Raw genomic sequence first — 23,503 nt, 5'->3', positions numbered from 1 at the left:
GCCGCACTGGCTTCATTTTGACTGAAAGTGAACCGGAGCTATTTTCAATTTGACAACTTCGGGATTTAAAAATCATAATAGTTCATAATTGTTCATATTTTAAATAGGAAATACCGTTTTACAAAATTATACAAAAAAAATTCAACAAACCGCATAACAGTGATTTAAATATATCAATGCGCCGTTCGATGATAAAATCCTTCTATTTTTCAACAGAGTTACCTCTAATATGGAAATAAAACACACGATTGTAAATCAAACCCCACAATTTGGAGTGAAAACTGTGTAAAAGAGGCATGTACCCTCGAGGCAGGAGACCATTTGCCCGACGTAAGGAGGGCAAATGGTCTTCTGCCCCTTGGGCAGATAGTCAGATAGTCCCATGTTTGGGCAATAATATATAATACTCTAATTCTGGAAGAGCGCGGTTGCACGAACTTTTTGCTTCCATTCCTTCATCACCTGAGTGCCGAGGGAAGCAACTACGGACTGCGGACAGCGTTGCTGTCTCTCTTCACTGTAGATTGCAACACTTTGTTGTTCGGTAATAATGATACCTTCGATCAGCAGGTGTAGACGGGTTTATTTTACATCTTAATTAATACCTTCGTCTGACTTTTAACAGAATGCAACCGCAGAGACAGAAGAAGACATTTCACGTTGCATAACGGAACGATTAGCTGACTGGAGGTGGACATGTTTCAATCAAAGATTGAAGTGAAGGTAAATGATACTGAGAGCTTTCACGCATAACAAATATATCTCAAACCGATGAGGACGTTGCGAAGAAGTCACATCGCTGTTCACTATATCGCCTTCTCTAAAAGCGTCAAAAACATGCCAACGTACTGATGCGTGGAAGATGTAACCTTGCACATTCATAATGAGGCTGATCTTAGTCCCCTTTTCGATTGGCCATTTTCGTGACCCCTGCGACCCCTGCATGACCTCACATCCTTGCATTTATTTTTTCTGTATGACTCCTCACCACAATCACTGAATTCTTGCCTCTGTGCAATATTTTGGAGCAAAAGTTTGCATACTCCTCGCTGCAAATGCTAGACTTTTAATGAACTACGCATCGAGGAAAACATAAGAACGTAGGGTCAAACCGGGGTCATGGAAATGACTGGCTCGATGGTAGTGTGTTCCTCTCCACCAGTCTTGCTGAGGTAATGCCTATTCCGACAAAAAATCTAAAACAAAAGAGAGAACAAAACAAAAGACACAACAATCTATGGTTCCTAGGACGCAAGAGTAGAGGTTGCAGGAACCGTTTGATGATAAAACTTTGACTGATTTATTATATCAAAGAAAGAGGAAAATTATCGTTGTCCTGTTCGTCAAAGCACGTCGCTGTACATGTGTGTGTCTTTCATCATTGGCAATGATGGTTGCGAAAGGGAAAATGATGAAGGTGTGACGTGGCGAGGGGCGAGCCATCGTCGAATAACCCAGTTGTATGGTCTGTCAACAGGTGTCAGCCCTGTGTCTGCACCAAACAGTGGTATTAAACTACTTAATCAGCCATGTCAAATAGTTGCTTAGAGCGCGGGCACTCAAGTGTCTGTGCTCCGAGATAATTTTGTTTCATCGCCTTGTGTATGGTAAAACTCGGCGCGACGCTTTACTGTGTTGTAGATTTCTCTGCATAAATTAGCGCAGGGTCTCAACACCTGACTTTCCTAGGGGTCGACCATTGCTCCTTGTGAGGGGTAGTCTTGGTCAATAATGGGGAAAATCTACAGAGCAAAACTTCCTTGAATACTTTTAAGCCATGCTTATTCTTGGAAAACATCCTATGAAGGTCAGCCCCCCTCCAAACGTGGAAATTTGTAAAGCGTGCTATGCAAAATCGGGAAGAAATTTTTTCAACTTCTGGAATGCCCATGAAACTTGCTTCTAGGCTTCCTGGCCATCCCTCTCAAGATTTAATGGTCCATCTCCTGTACATGACTCAAAGGTGATTCGTTTTCTCATACCTTAAAAATGCCTGAGGACGGTATAAAATATGTGTCTCTTCCAATACTCTGTAAACTAGACTAGACTCAGTATGCCTACCGCCCAGTCCCCGCTGGTAATCAGTTATTCGCGCGACCAGTGGGTCGTTTGAAAACACGCGACTATTACAGAACATAAATTAGTGAAAAGTCGGATTCAGCGACTGTTAACGGCGAGTATTTGTAACACTTTTTGAATACACACAGAACAATGAGCCATTGCTTCTTGGAGAAAGGTGGGCCATTTAGCCTGACCCATGTGACATATCGTTTACAAATCTCGCGCAAACACACAAAGTGGAACACAAAGGACGCTCCACTCGTAAATGAGAGATACGTTGCCCGCTCATATCTCTGGTTTCTCCCGTTCATCGTTCCGCCGCTCAGAGATCGCGACCCCCAACCTGTATCGATTTAAAACCTTTTGAGCTGGTCATATCATCTATTGCAATTTCCGGTACTTTCCTTTTCAAACAAAAATCATGCTCACAGATAATTCAGCGAGACAGCAATTAATCAAAATAATTTCCCTTTTGGCTTGAGTATACTATCACCAAGCTGCAGACATTTCCGAAATGGTGTCTAGACGCTACACATTATTGATGATTCAGCGCGCGCAACAGGTCACCTACTTAAAGTCTAGTGGAACTAAAGAGCACACAATAATGTCTACCTGCTAGTCTTTTAAAGGGTGTCGTTCACACTGTTTTTGTCTCACTTGAGCGAAAGGTTGAGCGTAGAAAAAAAAAGCAAAGCGAACGAAAGTACCGCTGGGGGAATTCTGTCGAATGAGCGCTATACCATTCGTCCTATCTACTGGAGAAGAGATTTCATGCTGTGTAGATGTGGCATGGAATAAAAAAGTATCCCATGCAATGTTGATGATCAAAACAAGCAACGGAGCTTGTCTTCGCGAAACAATGACAAATGAGAACGATTCATGGAAACACGTCCCCTGGTCGAACTCCTTAACTCGGGCAATAAACCATTCCGCAAACGACTAAAACGTGGCGGCGGTTGGTCCCCCTAGCGATTTGCAGCGAAAATTTGGCATCCGTGATAACTTCTTTCAGGAGTAAAGTGTATTTGAAATAATTTAGAAAGTAACGTTTGAAATATTTTCGAAATTAGTATAACTCTACCATAGTGAGATGCGGAGGAAATTTGGTTAACTAAGTCACGTGATCAGCGTTTCTCCCAAAGGACTACATATGACCGCAGCAAACAGTAACATAATCGCCAAAGCGGCATCACGTTTTATTAAAGCCCCAGTATTTGTAACTTTTAACCTTTTTTTATGTTCGAAATTACATATTATTCTCTTACATCCATCGTGAAATGTTGTTCAGTAAAGAAATAAGCCAAATTTGTGCTCCTGTAGTGACATACAAACGCTAAATATTGCCCGATCGAGTTGGATTGCCGCGCGGGTTTGTTGACAATTTGTAGGCTGTGCACGTGATCGAGAACGCCGATACTGATGACATCATCGAGCCTACAACATTCCTGGGGCCTTGCCATGCCACGCCACTGCCCGGGTAATCGCCCATGGTCGCCGGCTGAATGACCTGCGAATGGTTTTATTTTGTTCTTCTCCGTTCAAATACGTACTGCTACTGTGTTTCAGAGGATACAGAACTTTGGCAGAGGAGGCTAACATTCTATTCTGGTACCGTGTGCGTTATATACGGATTATTCAAACTGCAGTCGGCAGTGCACCGATGCGCACCGTGCAGTTGGTCACTTAGAACTCCGGGTACCGATGTAAAATCAAGACGACACTATATACACTTGGCTCACTTCTGTAGGCAAATAGCTATCAAAATTGAGTAACTTGAAGTAATAAATTTCAGCTGATTGTCGCTTTAGCGGCAAGGTGATTGCGAAATCGAAGCAACATAGTTTGGCAATGTATGGTAGGCTGTCGAATGCAGTGAACGCGATGGCCTTTGGCAGCAAGTAAGGGAACCGTCAGTATTTACGACCTGGGGGTCATTCAAAATTGAAAGTTATAAAGGGGAGCTCAAAATGTTTTTTCTTTGTCTTACTCTGTCCTCAATGACATAATGATTAGTTGATTATATATATTTTACTCTGATACATATTAAATAAAAAGAAAATAAAATACTCTAACAGTACAAATAAATATCAACTAGATGAAGCAAGGCAAAAAACTACAAGTAGGTGCTACTACCAGCAATACTTATTATGAAAGAGAAGATAGTGACGATGAGAATGATATCGTTGTTCATTTACGCAATGGCACCAGCGACATTAAAGATGAGGATCAACAGTGGTGATGATGATGTCACACAGTAGTTTTCTGCAGTCGTTACCAGGGTTGGAAGGAGAGGCTGGGTCATGGAGAAATGTTCTCGACAGATATCACTATAAGCGCACAGGATCTAGGACAAAACTGAACTGTTGTGAATTCATCCTTTATATTATCAGAAATGTATATTTTACTTGACTTGAGTTCAACAACCATTTGGACATTTAACCATACCATAATGACATGCTACCCATCCAAATTTAACAATACTATATGGTCGGAGACTGCTTATTAGGTGAGCTTTTATATCTACATATTATTACATGGGCTCAGGTAAGCCAAACTTTCTGTTAGAGAGGGGGTTACTCAAAGTCATCATGGTTGGCTGGGGTGCGACTCAAAATTTCGGAGTTTCTACTGTAATTCCTCCGACCCCCAGATCGTAAATAATGACGGCTCCCTAAACAGCTGTGAACGCCTGAGTCAGAACGATCGGGACCAGTATACGCACTGCTGTATCTCAGCGAAAATTTAGAAAAAAGCAATGGAGCTACTGCTAAGAAATTTACAGACTCTTGGCTCGTGATGCATCAGTTACTGAGCTTTTATACTGGTAAAAAGGCATTCTGAATACAGCGGTAAATTTCCTCCCAAACGAGAAAGGATAACACGCGCGCATTCTGCAATGGACGCTGTCAATTTTACCTTGCTGCAGGCCCCACACCAATCTCGGCCCGGCCCCGCTGCACTTGTACAGTCTACTACCTCCATGTAGTGCAGCCTTACAGGTCTAGTAGCTGGACAAACACACAAAAAACAACGTCGCAGTGTAAATTCCGTAGGTCAGAACCGTTGATCATAAATTTTCAGAACCAGTGATGTTTAAAAGTTTTGTATTGATCACTTCATTTAGGTTTATGTGAATGACTTTCTCATCGAGCTGCGTCTATAATTGTCCCGGGCATTGTCCATGCAAATTTGGGGCCTGCCTTAGCTCCCTCCGATCATCTGTAGACTACAGCCTGAGCAAATTGTACAGTTGTGAAAGTCAGATATGTATCATGAATTTTATACAAAAATATAAACAACAGAATCAAACCAAGAGGTTAGTTTGCTGTCGGGCCGGGTGCGCAGGGGACGACTTTGCAGTGAGGCCGGGATCTCTCTTGTGTTCGAACTTCCATCGCATCGCAGCTAGCCGATACTTGTTGTACTACTGTAGTCCTTGTGAGGATTAGATACCCGTTACGTTCGATATTATTTTGAAATACTTTTAAATTTAATAAGTAAGACTTTTGTACTGCATTCAAGATAGAATTTTTCCTTTCTGAGCGTTTTCAATTACGCCGTACGGCAACGATATGCGAAGTTGATAGGCTGTGTTGCCTGCAGCGTAGCCTGGCCGTACACAAAACTTCGTTTGAGTGGACGGAGCAGAATCAGTCCCGTCATTTATTTTCAACGAAATTTTCATTATACTCCATAATGGAAGAAACGACTAGTTCAATGATTACAATGGTGAAGTGTTGAATTTTTATTCATATATGTTTTTCTCTCTCAATTCATTCAGCAAACTTGATCTCCGTACCATCGGTCACAACGTGCAGTGCCTTGCATGAAGCTTACAATCGACTGCCTCCGTCGTTAGTTTAGCTGTTCAAGACGTTTGTTTGCACGGCTCATTATAGTCGGAACAATCTGTAAACACATATTTATATCTTTCCGGTATTTCACCCAACTTTCGCGCGTTTTTAGCTGAGTCTCCAGTTTCGATGGACCAGACCTTTTCGAAGAGCGTATGGTTTCTACGGACGCCACAGTAAAACTTGCGTAGATGTGGTTGAGCATGCGCGGTGGTGTGATTACGTTTCGTTTCGTGTGTCAACAAAGCTGACTTCTGGTCCGGACAAGAAGTCATTTTTCACTCCTTTTACTGTTAATTGTGAGGCGGGCTGGGCATGCAAACCATGCGATTCAGTATTAATTATGGTCTACTTTCACATACTGAGGATGTCATTTTAATCAAAAATATGAAAAAAATTGTTAAAAGTTACAAATACTGGGGCTTTAAGAATATGCAAGCTTCAAACATTACAATGTTTCATGTACATAAGATTATACGGTACAGTTTTGGGCATTTTACGAGTGATTATACTAGCGGCAGAAGTTCTAATTTCGTTATCACGTCTAAATCTGTTATATTCTGCTCGCGGACCACCGAACCCGCCATTTCCTTGACAAGACGATGTCTGCAGAAAAGCGTTCACACGGAGTTCTTCTATATTTGTAGATTCTTCCTCGGCTAATGTGTTTTAAGTGATTGGTAAACTTAAAATATAGGCTACACAATTTGGACTCTCTAAGTGGCTTCAAACATAGACATTAAAAGCGAGATGCTTCAAAGAATAAACATCTCATGAGATGAACTGTACGACAATGATTCTGAACCGGACATGACATTCATTATATAGCTCACGTCCTATGTTTTGTTTTCTGGCGACTAAGGTGGACGATGCTTGCAAATAGCCTGGGGCCCTGGGCGTTCCTGTATTTTCCTAAGGGTCTACACTCATGTATATGCCATACCAACATAAACATGCCCCATTCTCTACGGTTTCTGACCTGGCTTCTGCGGTTCAGAATGTCTTCATGCTACTCCTCTTCGATCCGATTTCCGTTCATTGTTCCTTCAGGGTTTTTTTTTTGCAATTTCCCCGTTGGCTCGAGGAGACACGGCTGTCGTCCGGGTGGCGACAGGCCAAGACACGGTGCGACTCTTTGACTAAAGAAAACAGTGCAAACATGAAGGGGGGGGAGGCTATATATGAAAGGTAGATGCCTGGTCCTCACAAACGAAACCACAGATTTCTAATTGTGCCCACCGAGTGCCAAGTAGTGTAACGTTCCCTGACAAAGCCTAACTGCCTCAGAATCCAGCATGTTTTGCCAAAACACAGAAGACAGTCATGCACCTTGCCCACACAGAAATTTCATTAAAAGTTTCTGCCAAGCATAAGCTTATGTCCACAGCAATATTAAACACAAAGGCTTTGGTCGTTTGCTACAAAAAATGTGAAAGTATCTAGGTACATTGAAAAAAAGGATGAAAATACCCAGGACACAATAAAAGCCCTGTTTGTACTCTGTTGAAACTATCTGGAGAAAACTACACGGTGTGGCTTTCGTAAACTTGAAACCTTGCATAGTTTGGATCTATTGTAGTGGAGTGAAATGGTCCCATTAAAAGCCCTTTGTCCACGCTCAGACGACTTCTGTCGTCCTCTGAGATCCAAGTTGAATGGTGAGTGTACAAGTGCCTTTGATATGAATGTCACCTGTGTCGCTACAGCTTCCGTGCTGTGAACGACTACCAAAGCGGCATTTATTCGGTACAAATTGCCACTGGCGTATCAGTTCGATAAAATTTCAAGAAAAACAGGCGAATGTATAGGCAGGGCCAGGAGGAGTCTTCGATCTTTTTGTTGTATTGAAGCATGGTTTGGAGACGTTTTGGGCATAATCACCTCACACGCAGGGACTGTGTCTGCGTGTAGGCATCATGATATACTGTAGATGGAGAATGTGTTCAAGGTATTGCATGCCCATGGTGTGCGAATTTTTAGGAGTTGCCTTTCGCCAGTGTCCACGGCGTCCTAGCGCAACAAATATATACGTCACACAGGCAATTACCCAATCACAATTAAACTATAGCATGTGGGTATCAACCTTCGAACTTGGCGATTCATTTTATGAACTGCCCGGAAAACCGTCCTTTTGAACATACCTCAAGAGAAGCCGCGATTAACCGGCTTCACCATGGTCTGACCAAACATAGTTGATACTCAAACAAACCACGGAGATTCTAATAATTTCCGGAATTCGATGTCGATGGAACGACAACTACCTGTTACGCAAACAGTCCATTCACGCAAGTAACCTATATTGTCTACACTTTCTGATTTCGAGGGTCGATTTACAATCGGCCACTTCAGAACACTGATTCTCTATATAGTGATAATATTATTCATTCTACTTAGGCGACTGTGACTTGACAAGACTACCGTTCCCCAAGTGTCAAGGTGCATCGACAGCTTCACAGTTTGACGAAACTGTTGCATCATGCTTCAGAGATGTGAAAACGCAGATATTACCTTGCTTGATCTAGAGGTCGAATGGAGGGAATATTGGGGGACCACCAACGTGTGAGCGTGTCTCTCGGGCATTTTTGACTAATGCTGTCCTACGGAGAGCCAGTGACCTCACGAGAATGATCTAACATAGCTGCAAGGTGCCCACAGACGATTTACCGAAAATCGATGAGCGCTTATGGAAAGCGGACACCTTGAGCAAACTCTTATGCAGACCAAAAAAATGTCCAGTGCCTGTGACCGTGAGTGCCAGATTGACTATCGGGTCGCATCCCGAAATGCCTGGTAACTGGCGTGTCCATGGATTGACCCCTAAATCATCATGCCTAGCACTGCGAACAGCATGGATTGAAAGAAAACGTTGACAGACGTGTCTAACCTTGAGGACTCTAACTTTCACGTTGGGTTGGACACTTTAGTTCTGTGTGGAGAAGTGTTAACACGATAGGAGCAGGTTGTAGAGATTTTTAAACGGAGGCCCCTTTCCGATTGTACCGTCACAGTCACGTTTTCCAGTTGGCCGAATTGTACGTAAAGCTCCCTATTTGTTACAAAATTAATGGGGATTTTCTTGGCGTGTTTATGCGATTAAGTCGTGGTGCGAAGCCTGTATGCAGTTTGCAGTTCAGTATTGCTTTCTTTCATTTGGGCGGTTCCTCCAGGCTAACAAAAGTCCTGGTTCTGACTTTCTTTCATCCGAACACTTTATGTATGCCAGCAGTAAAGTTTCAACTCTGCTCAGTATGTGCTTTACGGCCATGTTAGTTCATGTAGTTTGCCCCGAAAGACTTTCGAACACTATTCTAGTTCCAATCACCAAAGATAAAAATGGTGACATAACTGACAAGAACAACTATCGTCCTATTGCCCTCTGTACTGTTACTTCTAAAATTCTTGAGTTAGTTATATTGCGTCATATTGAATCATATCTTGGGACGACAGACTACCAGTTTGGTTTCAAATCAGGTCACTCCACTGATATGTGTGTTTTTATTTTGAAGGAAATAATTCATTTTTACAGAAGTTATGGCAGCAATGTATTTATTACCTTCATGGATGCCTCTAAGGCCTTTGACAGAGTCAACCATTGGACACTTTTCAAAAATTAATTCAGCGTAATATTCCTGTTTTTATTGTTAGATTCCTTGTTTGTTGGTATAGAACTCAAGTTATTGCTATTCGTTGGGGTGCTCTCACATCGAATAGCTTTACTGTGACAAATGGTGTCAAGCAAGGTGGTATACTGTCACCTAAGCTTTTTAATGTTTATATGGACGACTTGAGTATTCTCTTAACAAATTCGAATACAGGCTGTAATATCGGTGGTGTTTTTGTAATCACTTACTGTATGCAGATGATATCTGCTTAATTAGTCCTTCTGCAAAAGGTACACAGAAATTGATAGATGTTTGCACTTGCTATGGTGGTATACATGACATCATTTTTATAGCAAAAAGACTACCTGCATGTGTATTTTCCTAATCACAGTAGGATGTGTAAAATTCCTTCTGTGTATCTCAACGGTGTTAAATTAGAAGTTGTTTCTAAGAAAAAATACCTTGGTGTTGTCTTATCTGATCGCTTTAGAGATGACGATGACATCGAGCGACAGACGAGATATCTTTACATTTCAGCAAATATGTTGATGAGAAATTTCTGCAAGTGTACGTTTCATGTTAAGTGTGTTCTATTTAAAGCATATTGTTACCAGCTATATGGAGGACCACTCTGGAGTAATTACTCTGTGGCTGTTATGCGTAAATTGAAAGTTGCATACAACAATGCTGCACGACTCTTATTGGGTTATGAAAAAACGGAGTAGTGCGAGTTCAATGTTTGTATCTAATAGTATCAATAACTTTGACGCTCAAATGCGTAAACAGATTTATGGTTTGAGAGAGCGACTTTTGAACAGCAGTAATACAATTGTACGTACATGTGACTTATTGTACTTCAAATCTGATATAGTTAAGGTTTGGAATAAGCTTCTTTTTGTTTAACTGATTGTTTTTTGTTTCAACCAGTATGCAAGAGAACAATTAATTCTTCAAAGAGTCTGTAATAACATTTCACAACATTTATATGGACTTTTAAGTCCGAAATAAAGTTTATAATAATAATAATAATAATAATATACCACGAGTTGCAACCAGGAACGCCGTGACTTTACCGGGCGTAAGGTTCGAGGTCGCATTTGAAAGGACACGCTTGGCCATCTCGGGGATTAATAACACCGATTAGTACGCGTTGAAATACATCTCTCACAGTTCAAAACACACGATGGATCGATTATGCGTCTCACGATCGAGTTAAATACAGAAACTCTGAAAACGCGTCATTTTTTTCTCTCGTACCACTCTCTCGCTTTAACAATAAATATATAACATCTAGATCATGAAGGGATAAAATACTTAAGAGGTACAACTGGTGTGTAAATAACAGTATTTCATGTAAGCCAACCCATGCTGATATTTGTGCAGTCCTTCGCATTAACACATTTTTTTTCGGAGCCCTATTGGGAAAACGACGCCTTTGAAGTCTAAATATACAACGTGGATCAACGCCATTTGCACTTTTTTACACCCGGAACATAGCCTTCCGGAAATCCACTAGCTGAACGCAGTTCTGGGGGCGTAGATGGGATATCTCCTTACACTGTACTTCATCAATTTGTGTTGTGAGCCCTATGATAGGATGCAACGCTGTGCTTTACAATGCAAACACACGGCGAAGTGCGGCCCTACCTAGAGTTAAGTTCTTCCATTATCGAGAGAGATAAGTGTTGAAGTGAAACCTTAAAACACGGCTTTTGCCAAAGTGTTTTTCAGTCGTTGAATACTGAGCTACGTAACGATGTGATAATATCGAGGGAGTGGGAGGAGAAGGAGGAGACAGGTGTATTCAGACATCGGAAGAGTGAAGTTATACCACATCGACGATGGCTTTTGAATCTAACAATCTGCTGACATTGGTGTCGAAACACAATATGGCAGTTCAGTGTGTGGTCTGTTGTGATATCCACCGTAATCGCACTTGGAGAATGTTTTAGTACATTGTGTACTTAACAGATCACTGCCACGAATTGGCTTCACCCAGGGCTAACAAGAAATCATCCCGCGCTGCAAAATCATGCCGATATCTAGTAAAATCGTCATTCCACAAATGATGAAAAACATTTTTACATGCGACAGCAAATTTGTAGCTGGAAAACACCTGTCACTACTCGTTCATCATATCCAATGCTGTGACGTCCAAATTTGAACAATATAGAAAACATATACGGCAACTACAAGACGTTCTTGAAATTGCTTTTTTGTATTGACTGACACTGTCCAGATATATGCTCCGTTGGTTATCTTTAAAAAAAATTGAAAACCCAGAACTCCGTGAGCATGTGATGTCAACTATATAATGTTAACGACTTGCTCTTTTAATGAACTGTACTAAAACAACTGTAATCTCTTTGTGAACGGCTGAATTGTGTCTCGTTCTGACAGTGTGTTTACGCATGTACCGAGACCTATATATCAACAGAGTATGATTTATGTCCGCAGCTTTTGTACACTACATAGAACTTCATAAACAATTCAACGGGACACTAATACCAATAAGCCCTATTAGCGAGGTTGTCGAAAGAGTGTTCCCGTAAATTATGAAGATTTTAATCATAGGAACAACCAATTCTACTGAGGTGTCGGTAAAGAAAGACTTGATTAAAGTAATTAGCCCTTTTCGTCTTTTATACAATGGTTCATTCGTTTCGAGCGACTGTCGTAGACGTATACTTAAGACTCGCCTCATGATAATAGGAGGCCCGGTGAGTTAACGCCGTTGTTCTAGTTGGTGATTTTGGACAGAAATCTACCTCTACTCAGCCTCTTGTTCATATGACAATAGCTCCGATGCATGTTCTGTGTTTCTCAGGTTTGCGTGGGTTACTCGAGAAACATAGAAACTCGAACCAAAGAGGGGAAAGAGACATTTCTACCATCTGAAGAACCCTTCAGATGTCATGACAAACGTCCTGGCCACAGTGCCGCGTTTTGAACACAGGCAAAATCTGCATAAAATCGACGTGAACCGAATTGGATTGACTTCGGGAGACTGCGAAGTCAGGGAGTCAATTCCCGCCCGGGGATATTTGTTCCTCCGGCGGTAGGTCGTTAGAGCAAACGAGATCTGTAGAGACACCAGTTGGCTACGGTCAGGGAGTCACAAGGATCCATGAATGGACGTCACAAACGCAGGGGCGATTATCTTGAGATAAACGGAGCAAGTAACTCCGACGAGTTTGCTTCACTATAATTTCACGATAGCCTTTCGGTGTAAACAAACGCTTATTAATAGAATGATGAATAGGCCACCGTACAATGACATCTGTAAGTGAATTGAAAGCCAATAGAAAGAGATATTTTCCTGTTTTTAGTTCAGTGTGTCTGGGCAGGGATTAGTCTCGCTGTACACAATCTTTCCTGAAGGTTTAGAAAAAAACCTTGTCTTTAAAAAAAGTTCTTACCAAGGTTGTTGTAGAGATTTTGCCATGGTTGGTTCTCTTAGTCTTTACAATTCCTCTCAGTGCCCTTGCAGTGGTAACGAGGAGCGCGTTGTCCAACAGCTGTACACTTTATCATCGGCGGGCGTACCCATCCCATCTGGGCAGGACGTCGCTTTTCGACAAGTGGGGATCCGAGCAGCGTGGCAGCCGCTGATGTAACTTGTATGTGAGCGATGGCTGCGGTCTGGCCAGCCACAGACGGTGCCTCGCTCGACCCCGGTGTCTATTTCACCAAATGGTCCGTGAAATGACTGCCTTGTATCGAGGAGAGCGAAAATGGTCCGAAGTAACACGAGTACTAAATAAAGAAGGGTAGCCCGATATGCTCAACTAATGCTCTCCACAAAGACGTCTACCCCCGGCAAAGAAATTAACGTCCAATCAGGTCGTTATTTTCTTCCAAAATTCCTTAGTTTTTGAGCCGAAGCTATTGTGCCCAGGTAATGAGTCGGCAGACATGGTTGTCGCTGCGCGGCATGTGGACCTTATTTGACTTACAATGTCCGCATTTTATCAGAAAACCACCTGAAACGCACCACAAACTGTATCGATACTGTCTCGGAAAAATTACAAGTTTTTCCTCAGTGACTGGACACTAATTGTTAATCTGAAGGTGTACCACCTGCCCTGCCTCCACCTGTAAAGCGATACTACGTCCCTTGATAATAAGCAAACAGTCCAAGTTTAAGGTCCCCGGATCATGTAACCCCGATGCGAGGAAGTTCCGTAGTAAAATTTAAGTGGTCTAGTGTACGGCATTCCCCGAACTTCCGTAAATACTTAAAAGGTCAAACCGGGCATTAGGAACCGCAAAGTGTTGCACAGAGCGGATTATTAAACAAAGTGCCCCGGCCAATCAGTTGGAGTTTACAGCGCAAATGTAAGAGTTGGAGAAATATAGCGACAGCTAGAACCATTTGTTGACTAATCTGTTTGAAATACAGCGTATTACTTCCCAAAAAAACTTCCGTTACTGCATAAGGCAAGAGTTCCGAAAGCAGCCACTTCTTCTCAGTTGTCAAAACATTCGCGGCAGTTTTGCATTGTGCCGGCTTTTTGGCATAATTTAAGGCTTTATTCCCGGATGTAAAAAGAAACACAGCGCAGACTCACAAGCGGAAGAAAGAAGTAAGAGAATGTTAATATATATAGTGGATCTGAGCTATCGCCGTCCCAGGCAATATGCAGGTGTTTGTAATAGTATTAAAACAACATTGCTTAACAAAATACTAGCGCGGAATAATCTTGTGGCTCAATACATCAGACACACACCACTTGAAAGGGTTGAACCGGTACGTAATGATCATCGTAAGACTGGATCCAGAGTCATATATCGCTGTACCATACCAACCAAGAGCATCCCTGTGAAAGCGAAAACTTCCATTTTTCCTGCCAAGATGGATGTACCATATTCCGGGTGTGACACCCCTGCTCGCTGACGCCGAGCAGTTGTCAGAGTGTGGCACCCCCCGCAGGCCCCTTGGGAAGATAATAGATATCTGAACCCTGGAGTACTTCATGGGAAATCTAAGCCTGCTGATTAACCAATTTTGATGGGCGCATGCGTAAATCAATTACTGACCCACTCAATCGACAGCATAACGCCACATCACGCTTACTAATGAAAGTCTAAGAAAGTGTTCCAGTTTGCTCAGCAGACTCTGCCAGGGGGGTCACACTAAGGTCATCGAATCCTCATTCTTGACTGATCCACGCATCACTGCGCAGATCAAACGAGGGCGATCGAGCTCTATCAATCAATTGAGTACAACAAATTAAATGTAAAAATTAAGTACTAAGCATGTGCCCCTCGGTCGAACACTTTGTCTGCAGACTGAATTTACAGGACATTCGTGTTCTGCATATCGTCATCGCACGATCAAGTCACGCTAACACTATGCATCAGCACGGAAGGAAAGTCCAGCATAGCAAATCATCAGTTCGTTTTCCTACAGCGTAATTTGGTAACAAATGGAGACTGTGGTAAAACACAATGTGCCCGCATGACCAATGAAAAGACAAACATGAGTAATTTGAGGCACATTTACAGGGAGTTCATTGAAAAGTCACTTTGTAGCGTGATTTTAAATACGCCTTCTGTGGTTTAAGATTATGGAACTGGCTGGCATTTCAGGACAACTCGAACCAGTTAACTTGCAAAGTAAAGGTTGAAAGAGTCAGAAGTAGAGCGAAAAATACAGTCTGCTAGAAGAGTCAACGCTCGAGGACGGAAAAATAGTGCATCGACACCACGTGCAAATATTTGACAACTATAACCAACACAAGATCTATATGTCTACCAGCCGTACCACGTCGCTATAAACTTAGACAGCTAGCTGGTGAAATTACCGCAAGAAGTAGTAAAATTGGATAGCTCCCAGAAAAAAATTCAAAATGGTTAGAGTAACATCATGTCGGTCAGACGATGTAAACGTGCCGTGCCAAAGTTTTGGCTTGAGCCATATGTGGCAAGTGCCAGATCGGTGTAAAACGTTACGCAAAGCTGCTATGCAAAATTCGATCATTATGACTGCATCCGTGGACGAAAGCGCGGTCTTGCCAAAATAAAGCAAAAAAAGTAACAGCCCAGCGTCGGGAAATCTCCGCTTCCATATCTGAACAATTTTCTAAACAAACCCTGTCGTTAAAAAATTCTCAAGCTTTTTACACAGAGATTTACGTGGAGAGCAAGCTGGAAACACGACAAATGGCCAAACCTGCTGCATGTGTAGCACACATCTTGCTACGAAACACAAGCTAAGAGGGCCAGCAGGTGTCACTGGCGATGGCTTTATCGCTATTTTTGTTTCGTGTGTCAATCGTAAGTTCTTTTTCTACCACCCAATGCTGAAACACCCACTATTCAACTTGTCAACACAGCATCAATACGTGTAGAAGGTACTGTTATTGAATTCTATTCCAGAGCTCGCTTTTCAACCATGAAAATGCACTTTCTGATGTGCATGGCGAGTTGACAAGCTGAATACTGACATTAAAAACAAAAATAGTGAAAAAATATAATCAAAAGTTACAGATAGTGGCCCTTTAAAGAAGACAAGTGTGTGACAGACCTTTAGAAATTATCGATACACTCGATCAAACTAAACTGTGCTTTGTAAAGCATTGGGGACTTTGAATATAAATCACTCCTTAACACATCATATTTGTTATAATATTTGCGATTGGTATTGGCAATTGATGCGACAGCTGTCATGGCGTCCGGTGCTTACGGGATCTTTATGTAAACACAGAGAGTGAAAGCGATACTTTAATAGCATTTAAAGAATAGTAATTGCCATGATTTATTTACTTGCCACTGTTCGATATTTTATTTTTGGTTAAGTTAATTTGAGAGGCTATGGCAAATACTTTGATCACATTTCAAATCGGACAGCAACTAAACGCGCATACTGACTCCTTTTTTGGGGTTAGTTTATAATATTTCAATTGTGAAAAAGTTTGTAAGAGGCATCTTTTCCGACTGCTGTGATGTCATTTTATAAAAAAATAGTAAAGGGCCAGTAGCTGTGACTTTGATTATTTTTTTTCACTATTTTCGTAACTCGGTTGCAAGATCTTGTTCAAAGGGTGAACCTTTTATTTTTTGTGTTTCTCATCTTCAGAGGAATACTCGGGCAGGGCGGGCAGTCGAAATAAAAAAAAAACAAGTACCAAAAAAAATCTCTATTTGTTTCAGTTCAATGTTCTGTCCATTCAGTCTCTACAATTTTTAAGTACAGAAAAACGTGTACTTGTTTCAGTCCAATGTTCTGTCCATTCAGTCACTGCAATTTCTTATCTTTCAGTACAGTGTTCTGTGCTCTCTGTCCTTTCAGACTGAGTCGCTGCAATCTCACAATTTGATGATGGTGGTGCTGTTGCTAGGATGATCGCCTCAGAGGCGGCGCAAATAAAAAGTTTTTTTTTTTTATTTTCATGTCGGAGCTGAAATTTACGGTCGGTGGGGAGATGAGAAACACAAAAATAAAAAATGTCGCCCTAATCCAAAAGCATGTTGAAACATCAGCTGTTTAGCGTGTCGAGATGGCGTCTGTACGTGTAAAATGCATTGTTAACGTTTGAATTTTAGTGCGGACCCGAAAACACTTTCCAACAACGTAGTCTACATAAGTACATGCTGAGCTTACAAACTCAATACTGTGTACCTCAATATGATTTGGGGAGTAGAGTAAGAAAATGCAGTTGACATTGAATTCAAAATTAGTGAAAAATCCTCCAAAGTTACAGCTACTAGCCTTGCGAAGCTTTAAAGTAATTTGGACAGGGAAAACTTGGGGCTGCCCTTAAACGCTGTGCAAGTTCAAAATATAGCCAATAATGTAAACATGGGAAAATGCTACAATTATTGCATTTGACAGCGACGCCGTCAGAATTCGATCGGGTATACTATGGAGAATTAAATTTGAGAAAGAACACAGATTCGGTGGAGAGTGTGACATGCTACTGGGAGATGATATCGTTAGGGCCTGACGCGTCGCAGAACACGAACTCTAAAAAAATGAAATTAATAATTGAAAATCTGCGGTTTGTATATACTGTACATTTGTGGTCCACCACTTGATGCGGTAACAACTGCCTATGGAAACAATCAAATGTTGACCTGGGAAATGTACAGGTTGAGGATCAACACTCTTAAATTGGCTGAATAGCTCTGTCCCCAGCATGATGACATGACTGTATACTGTGAAAAACCGAAAAAAATGTGTTTTCGTTTTACCCCCCGAGCCGTTGATTGAGCATGTGAGATATGAATCTTGACGCTGTAAGACTTTCGTTATTAATAAATTCATGAAATAAGTAATATATTAATTAAAATCAAGGATAAATAAACCAAAGTCTCTTTATATTTCATATCAACAATGAAGTTTCCACAGCGAATTAGAGAAGGTAAGAATGCGATAGACGACAGCCCATTTCAATAAATGCATATAAACTACCACGATCTCCTCAAAAGGCACGCTAATTACATTGGTATACACACGGGGGAGAAGGCAAACATGGCACCCTCCACGTCACGCAAAGAAACAACGTCATAGTTTGCAGTGACAGGCGTCTGTGTTTGCAGCGATGTTCTGGACAGGTAAATATAAACCAAGTGACATGTTTGCGTTATTTCCTTGCCAAATTTGTGATTCTGTCATCAGTTCATACGAGTTTTTTCATCGTTGCGCACTTTGCACGTAAAATAAAAAGATCACTGCAACTCGGGGACAGATACTGCAACTTTTATTTCCGCCTATGTTAAAATGGATATTTTCCCTTACTCAGACAGGAACTCACGTAACTTCGGAAAAGAGATATACAGACATCTTGATGAGAGCTTTCAAAAGCTGCAAGTCAGTAACATTCTCAGGAGTTACGTAAAATCACCAACGCCGATGTCACTGTCACAGGCTGCAAGATTTTACATGAAACATTGATGAGATGTTATGCTAATGACATCATCAACATTTTTATACAAATTACATCATCAATATTTCTCGACATGGATAACATCAGCACGCTAAATGATATGCCTTCACTGGAAACTGAGTAAATGACTCAGTAATGTAATAATTGTTTGTTATCAAGTCCTAATTTTGCCTGAATTCGTAAATGATAAGGGCTGTATACACGGCAGGAAATTTAGTTATATGGTATACACTTATAAGTATTAAAAACTTTGAAATTCGAATATTCTGGATAAAATTAGCCATGTTAGTTTAAAGGGAGGGTTCGTGCCTGGGAATTGAAAGAATTAAAGGCTAGCCTTGCTCAGACTTTCCTCAACGAAATTTTCATCAATTCTCTTATAAAAATAAAAAAATAAAATCAGGGTCGCCGTGAAAATTTTGGCGTTAGAGAAATAAATTACCTTAAAGTTACCGATATTTGACATTCAAAATGGCTGACATCCCTGTATAAGCTCTATGAATAAAGACTGGATTTTAGATTTTCACAAAAATAAGGCGGTGAAAGCTTTCTTTACTTCATAAGTTTAAAAATGATCGCCCACAAGTGGTACGACCAAGAAAGTTGTAAAATCCCAATGATCTTTTCCCAGGGCGGATTCCAGTACCTTAAGGATGGGAAGGGACCTATATGGAAAGGCTAATCATTCAGTAAAGAGGCTGTGTAAGGATGTGGAAAGGTTACGTAAAAACTGACTAAGTGTTAACCTTGATAGAAAGGGATCGCTGAGCATAAATGATATGATAAAGTAGTCCGGTAAGGGATCTCCACAAAGGGATGTTGATGGGGAGAGCTACCCCTGTTTTTTTTCAGCCCTCGATTCACATGTTCATATCCATGCAAAAGATTGAATTTTCACGACAAAAGTATATGCAAATTAACTATTGTTTTGTAAAATGGCCTTCTTCATTTTTCCAAGATGTGGAGAACACTTCTAGTGTATTTTGTTGGTCCCTTACTGAACGACCTTTGAACGACCTTTGTGTCATTCTAGAGAAGTTCTTATTTCACGTAATTCGGGTCGATTCGAAAAAATCACGAACTGACGTGATTTTTCTACTTTGGTATGCATAATGTTAATATTCATTTCGACGGGCGCGGCGGGCGATAATTTTACCGACTGCTCTCGGTAAAGGCTGACAACAGATTCTGTGAATTGCATCATTCCGTGCCTGAGGGGAAGTATCATTGAGAAAAGGGCTATATCAACTGAGAGATCGCCCACAAGTCGAGTGCATACTCATTAAACATTTAACAACAAAGAGCGACTATTTTGCCCTTGAGATTGTTTCCTATTTTGTCTAATTGCGAAGAGCAACACGGTCTCCCAAACACAAAGCACCCTCACCTGTAAGATCAGTTTTCTAAAGTGACTGGTTCTATTGTCTAGAAAAGTCGCTGGGAGGGAACGGACCTTCTGGCCAGGGGCACTCGCGGACACAATCGACGGAGGTTCGCTGTTTTCATAGAAGACTATCGGGTTTATACAAACGTGTTTTATAAGGCCGTCGTACAAACATTGCATTGTGGAAACCATGATTTTGGGAGAAAAGCTTGAATAAACGTTATGCTAACACGGGCGAAACAGTGAAGAGCCTGTTGCTTGTTTAGCTGAGATGGAGTGTATGCCGCACAAACTGTTTGCCTTCAGGGTGTACTCCATGAATTACTGAACAACGTTACTTTGTCGACCAGGGTTTTATCCGAGACTTAGGATGTGAATACTCTGTCTTATAGGGGAGGAGTTCAATAAACGATCGCCTGTGGACGTTACCGGCTCATGTCCGAAGTAATGGTCAACTACAAAGACTCCATTGTTGGCGATGGTGCAGGGCAGCTTGTACACCTATTCTGTCGCTCAGAATTTTAGGAGACTAACTACCTTGTCCGGTGTTAAATGCGACACACTGTGACATGGATGACATTGTACCATTTCATTTTACCCGCACCTCGGGTACAGATATTCGGACGCTCATATTTCTACAATTCTTTTCTGATCCACCACTTGTGGGGGTAAAGCTTTTAAGGAAATAAAAACTTTCAACGTCTTAGTCTTTCGAAAATAACAAAAAATAGCTTTCCTCATGAAAACCAAAAATTTAATTGTCGCCATACAGTTAACACAGGGACGGCGGCCATTTTGAATGCCAAGCGTCGGTAAATACAATGTAATTTATATAAAATAATTCTCTGTTATCAATTTTTAAGTTTGATATTCATTCTTGATTTCGAAAGGGGGCGGTTAAACATTTCCTTGAGCAAATTTTGGCCAAAGTCTTTCAATTTGAAGTACCGTATATTTTAGACAAAAACGAAAAGTTATCAAAAGTTATAGCTACGGTCCTTAAAAAATCATATAAATATTTTTTTTCAAATGTATTGGAATACGTTTTCTCTATCCTTGATAATAACACCGTCTGTCTCTCAAGGGGAATGAGTCACTTGGTGGGGAATGACACATTTTCCCAAGCATTTGGGAGAAATGCCACAGTCCGTTTTGCAAAGCGTGTACCTAATCCTATGTCTGCCGGAATGGCAGCCTTTCCTGTTCCGGAAGACACGCTACTCAGAGGAGGAACGCATGCTTGTCACCAAGAATGTAAACAAAATGTGTTTTTCATTTCGAAAGACTGTTACTGTCAGTGAAAGGCAACACCATTTGAGAATTGACAGCCTATTTCTTATCATCATTTGTTCTGGGGTTGACTTTGTCTAGTTTGGAGGAGGTCGAAGGCATCTGTTCAGCAGGACGGAAGAAGAGTCCAGATGTATAAAGTCAACAGATTATGTAAATGCACTGCATGAAGCTTGGATAAACTTCCCTTGGACAATCTTCCCAACTGTTCATGGAGCTACAGTGAGAAAGATACCATGGCTATTCTTAACGATTCGTTGTGTTTGAATTCGCAAAAACTTTGAATTGTATGGAGTAAATTCATTCTCAGCTAAAGAGTACAAAACCTTGGTATGGGAACAGGATGATGAGATCTTAAAGGGGCAGTCTTCAATCCCTGGTTCTTGCATCAATGGTTGTTGACACTGGCTGTTTATGTGATTTTAGTCCTTTGTTCTGATTTGAAATTTGTGCACGGTTAGTCAATTTGCTTAGAGAAAACACTGATAAAAGAACCTGCCTTTTTAAACGCTAAATTTGAAGTCGCACAATGCATATATCACAACACGAAATGAGCGTAAGGTGGACTGTTCATACTCTTGGCTTCCTTTAAAACTGACATGTGAAATGATTATGCATGCCACAATAAAGAATCCTGGGTGAGTAATTAAGTCATATGCAAATATTATCAATGCTTGAGAGTCTGATTGGCATTTGTGTCGATTCCAAAGCAACTGATGTATTCTAAGTGTGTTCTTGCGAGTAGAACAAATGACAGCATCTCCAGGATAGTATGTGCAAACTACATGAAGATAATTATTCGGGTTATATGTATATACACTAAGTGTTACCAGTATTTGTGAAATCAACTAATATATATATATATATATATATATATATATATATATATATATATATATATATATATATATATATGTATATATATATACACACACACGTATATATATATATATATATATATATATATATATATATATATATATATATATATATATATATATATATATATATATATATATATATATATGAGTGCGTTCATTTGTATGCTTCTATAACTATATATCGTTAGATTCTGATCCATACGAACCTACGTATTATATGGAATGATACATACATACATACATACATACATACATACATACATACATACATACATACATACATACATACATACATACATACATACATACATACATACATACATACATACATACATACTACATACATATATACATACATACATACATACATACATACATACATACATACATACATACATACATACATACATACATACATACATACATACATACATACATACATACATGTTGTATATTAATACGCACGCAAATATGCATACTTCAGTGTGTACTCATACACGTACATTTGTATACAGGCATAGGTATACATACATTGCCAGAGTACTTGCAAGCATACAACCAATCAGCAGTAACGAGACTAGTTATGATACGTCTGCGTTCTTACAGTACAACCACTTGGAATGAATACGCTAATGTTTGCGTCGTTTCAAGCCTGCTATAGATGTTCTCATTTACCGGTGAGAGGATACCGCCCGCATCCGTGACTTTGGATAACTTGACAAGTGATTTCAGCTACTTGAACCTAAAAGTTCGCCCTGCGCAATTGTTGCTATCATCGTTGATAACCTTACCAACAGCACATTGCGTTGGGATTTCGGTGAAGCTGCTGTTCACATGGTACCCTTCATACAGTTTAGGACGTGTCCGGGCCTCCAAGGCTCTCGTTAGTATGAGTATCGCCAAGAGAGGGGGGGGGTCACTTAAGTCTGATCTGGGACAGCTAACAGCAATGTTCGTGCAAAAAGAGTATGTGATTCGGCTGTTTTCGACAGTTTGCCGATGGGCAGGTAAAAATGTGACAAAGAGATCTTTTAGTTAGGGGAGAGCTGAGGGGAGTTGTTTTGGAGCGGAGAAAGGAAAAAAACAGTGACAATCGATTGATAATTATTAAAGTTTCTTATACGAGAAGCAAATTATTCCATGTTTACAAGTGTTTGGAATTCAAAAAGGCCACGGAGCGAATGACTGTTTCCAGCAGTTATTAAAACAAACGAGACGTTTGTTCTGCGAGTTACAAAAACCCGACACAAGCCGAGGCCTGCGAGGAACGGTAAGATTTTGAGAGCTTGAAATTCCGTCCCGAAGGGGGACTGATAAGAAATTATAAAATGACTACTGCAACTTTGTCTGATTTAAGTATGCCGGTTAAATTTTAAAGGGCTACTACAAGTAACTTTTGCTGATTGTTCCTCAGTATTTCTTTTTTTATGCCAGCTATGGTTTCTTGTTCTACTCCCCAACCGTGTTAGGATACACAGTATTCAGCGTGTCAACTCAGCCTGTATGTGCCTGTGCGTGCGGACTGCACGGTTAATGTCGA

General features: G+C 40.7%; 2 protein-coding genes across 4 annotated transcripts in view; one reads left to right on the top strand and one right to left on the bottom strand.

Annotated features, from left to right (window-relative positions):
* The window catches only part of LOC139114137 (collagen alpha-1(XXVII) chain-like), an 89,882-nt gene that overhangs the window by 55,717 nt on the left and 10,662 nt on the right, over window positions 1–23,503 (bottom strand). The window contains exon 1 of one of the 3 annotated variants that reach the window (XM_070675680.1): window positions 12,937–13,265. The exons of the other annotated variants lie outside the window; for them this stretch is intronic. Within the exon in view, the coding sequence (XP_070531781.1) occupies window positions 12,937–12,962 (26 nt within the window). The 5' untranslated portion in view covers window positions 12,963–13,265. Of the gene's footprint in view, window positions 1–12,936; window positions 13,266–23,503 lie in introns of those variants that run through there. 3 annotated transcript variants of the gene reach the window in all.
* LOC139114139 (serine/threonine-protein kinase Nek7-like) overlaps window positions 11,399–23,503 on the top strand; it is an 81,010-nt gene continuing 68,905 nt past the window's right edge. Inside the window, exon 1 of the mRNA XM_070675683.1 lies at window positions 11,399–11,404. The gene's annotated coding sequence lies outside the window, so the exon portion shown is untranslated. The remainder of the gene's footprint in view (window positions 11,405–23,503) is intronic.

The sequence above is a fragment of the Ptychodera flava genome, chromosome 16 (assembly GCF_041260155.1).
Source record: "Ptychodera flava strain L36383 chromosome 16, AS_Pfla_20210202, whole genome shotgun sequence".
NCBI lineage: Eukaryota > Metazoa > Hemichordata > Enteropneusta > Ptychoderidae > Ptychodera > Ptychodera flava.
Note: the sequence above shows the minus strand (reverse complement) of the source record. Positions and strands in the feature narration are given on the sequence as shown.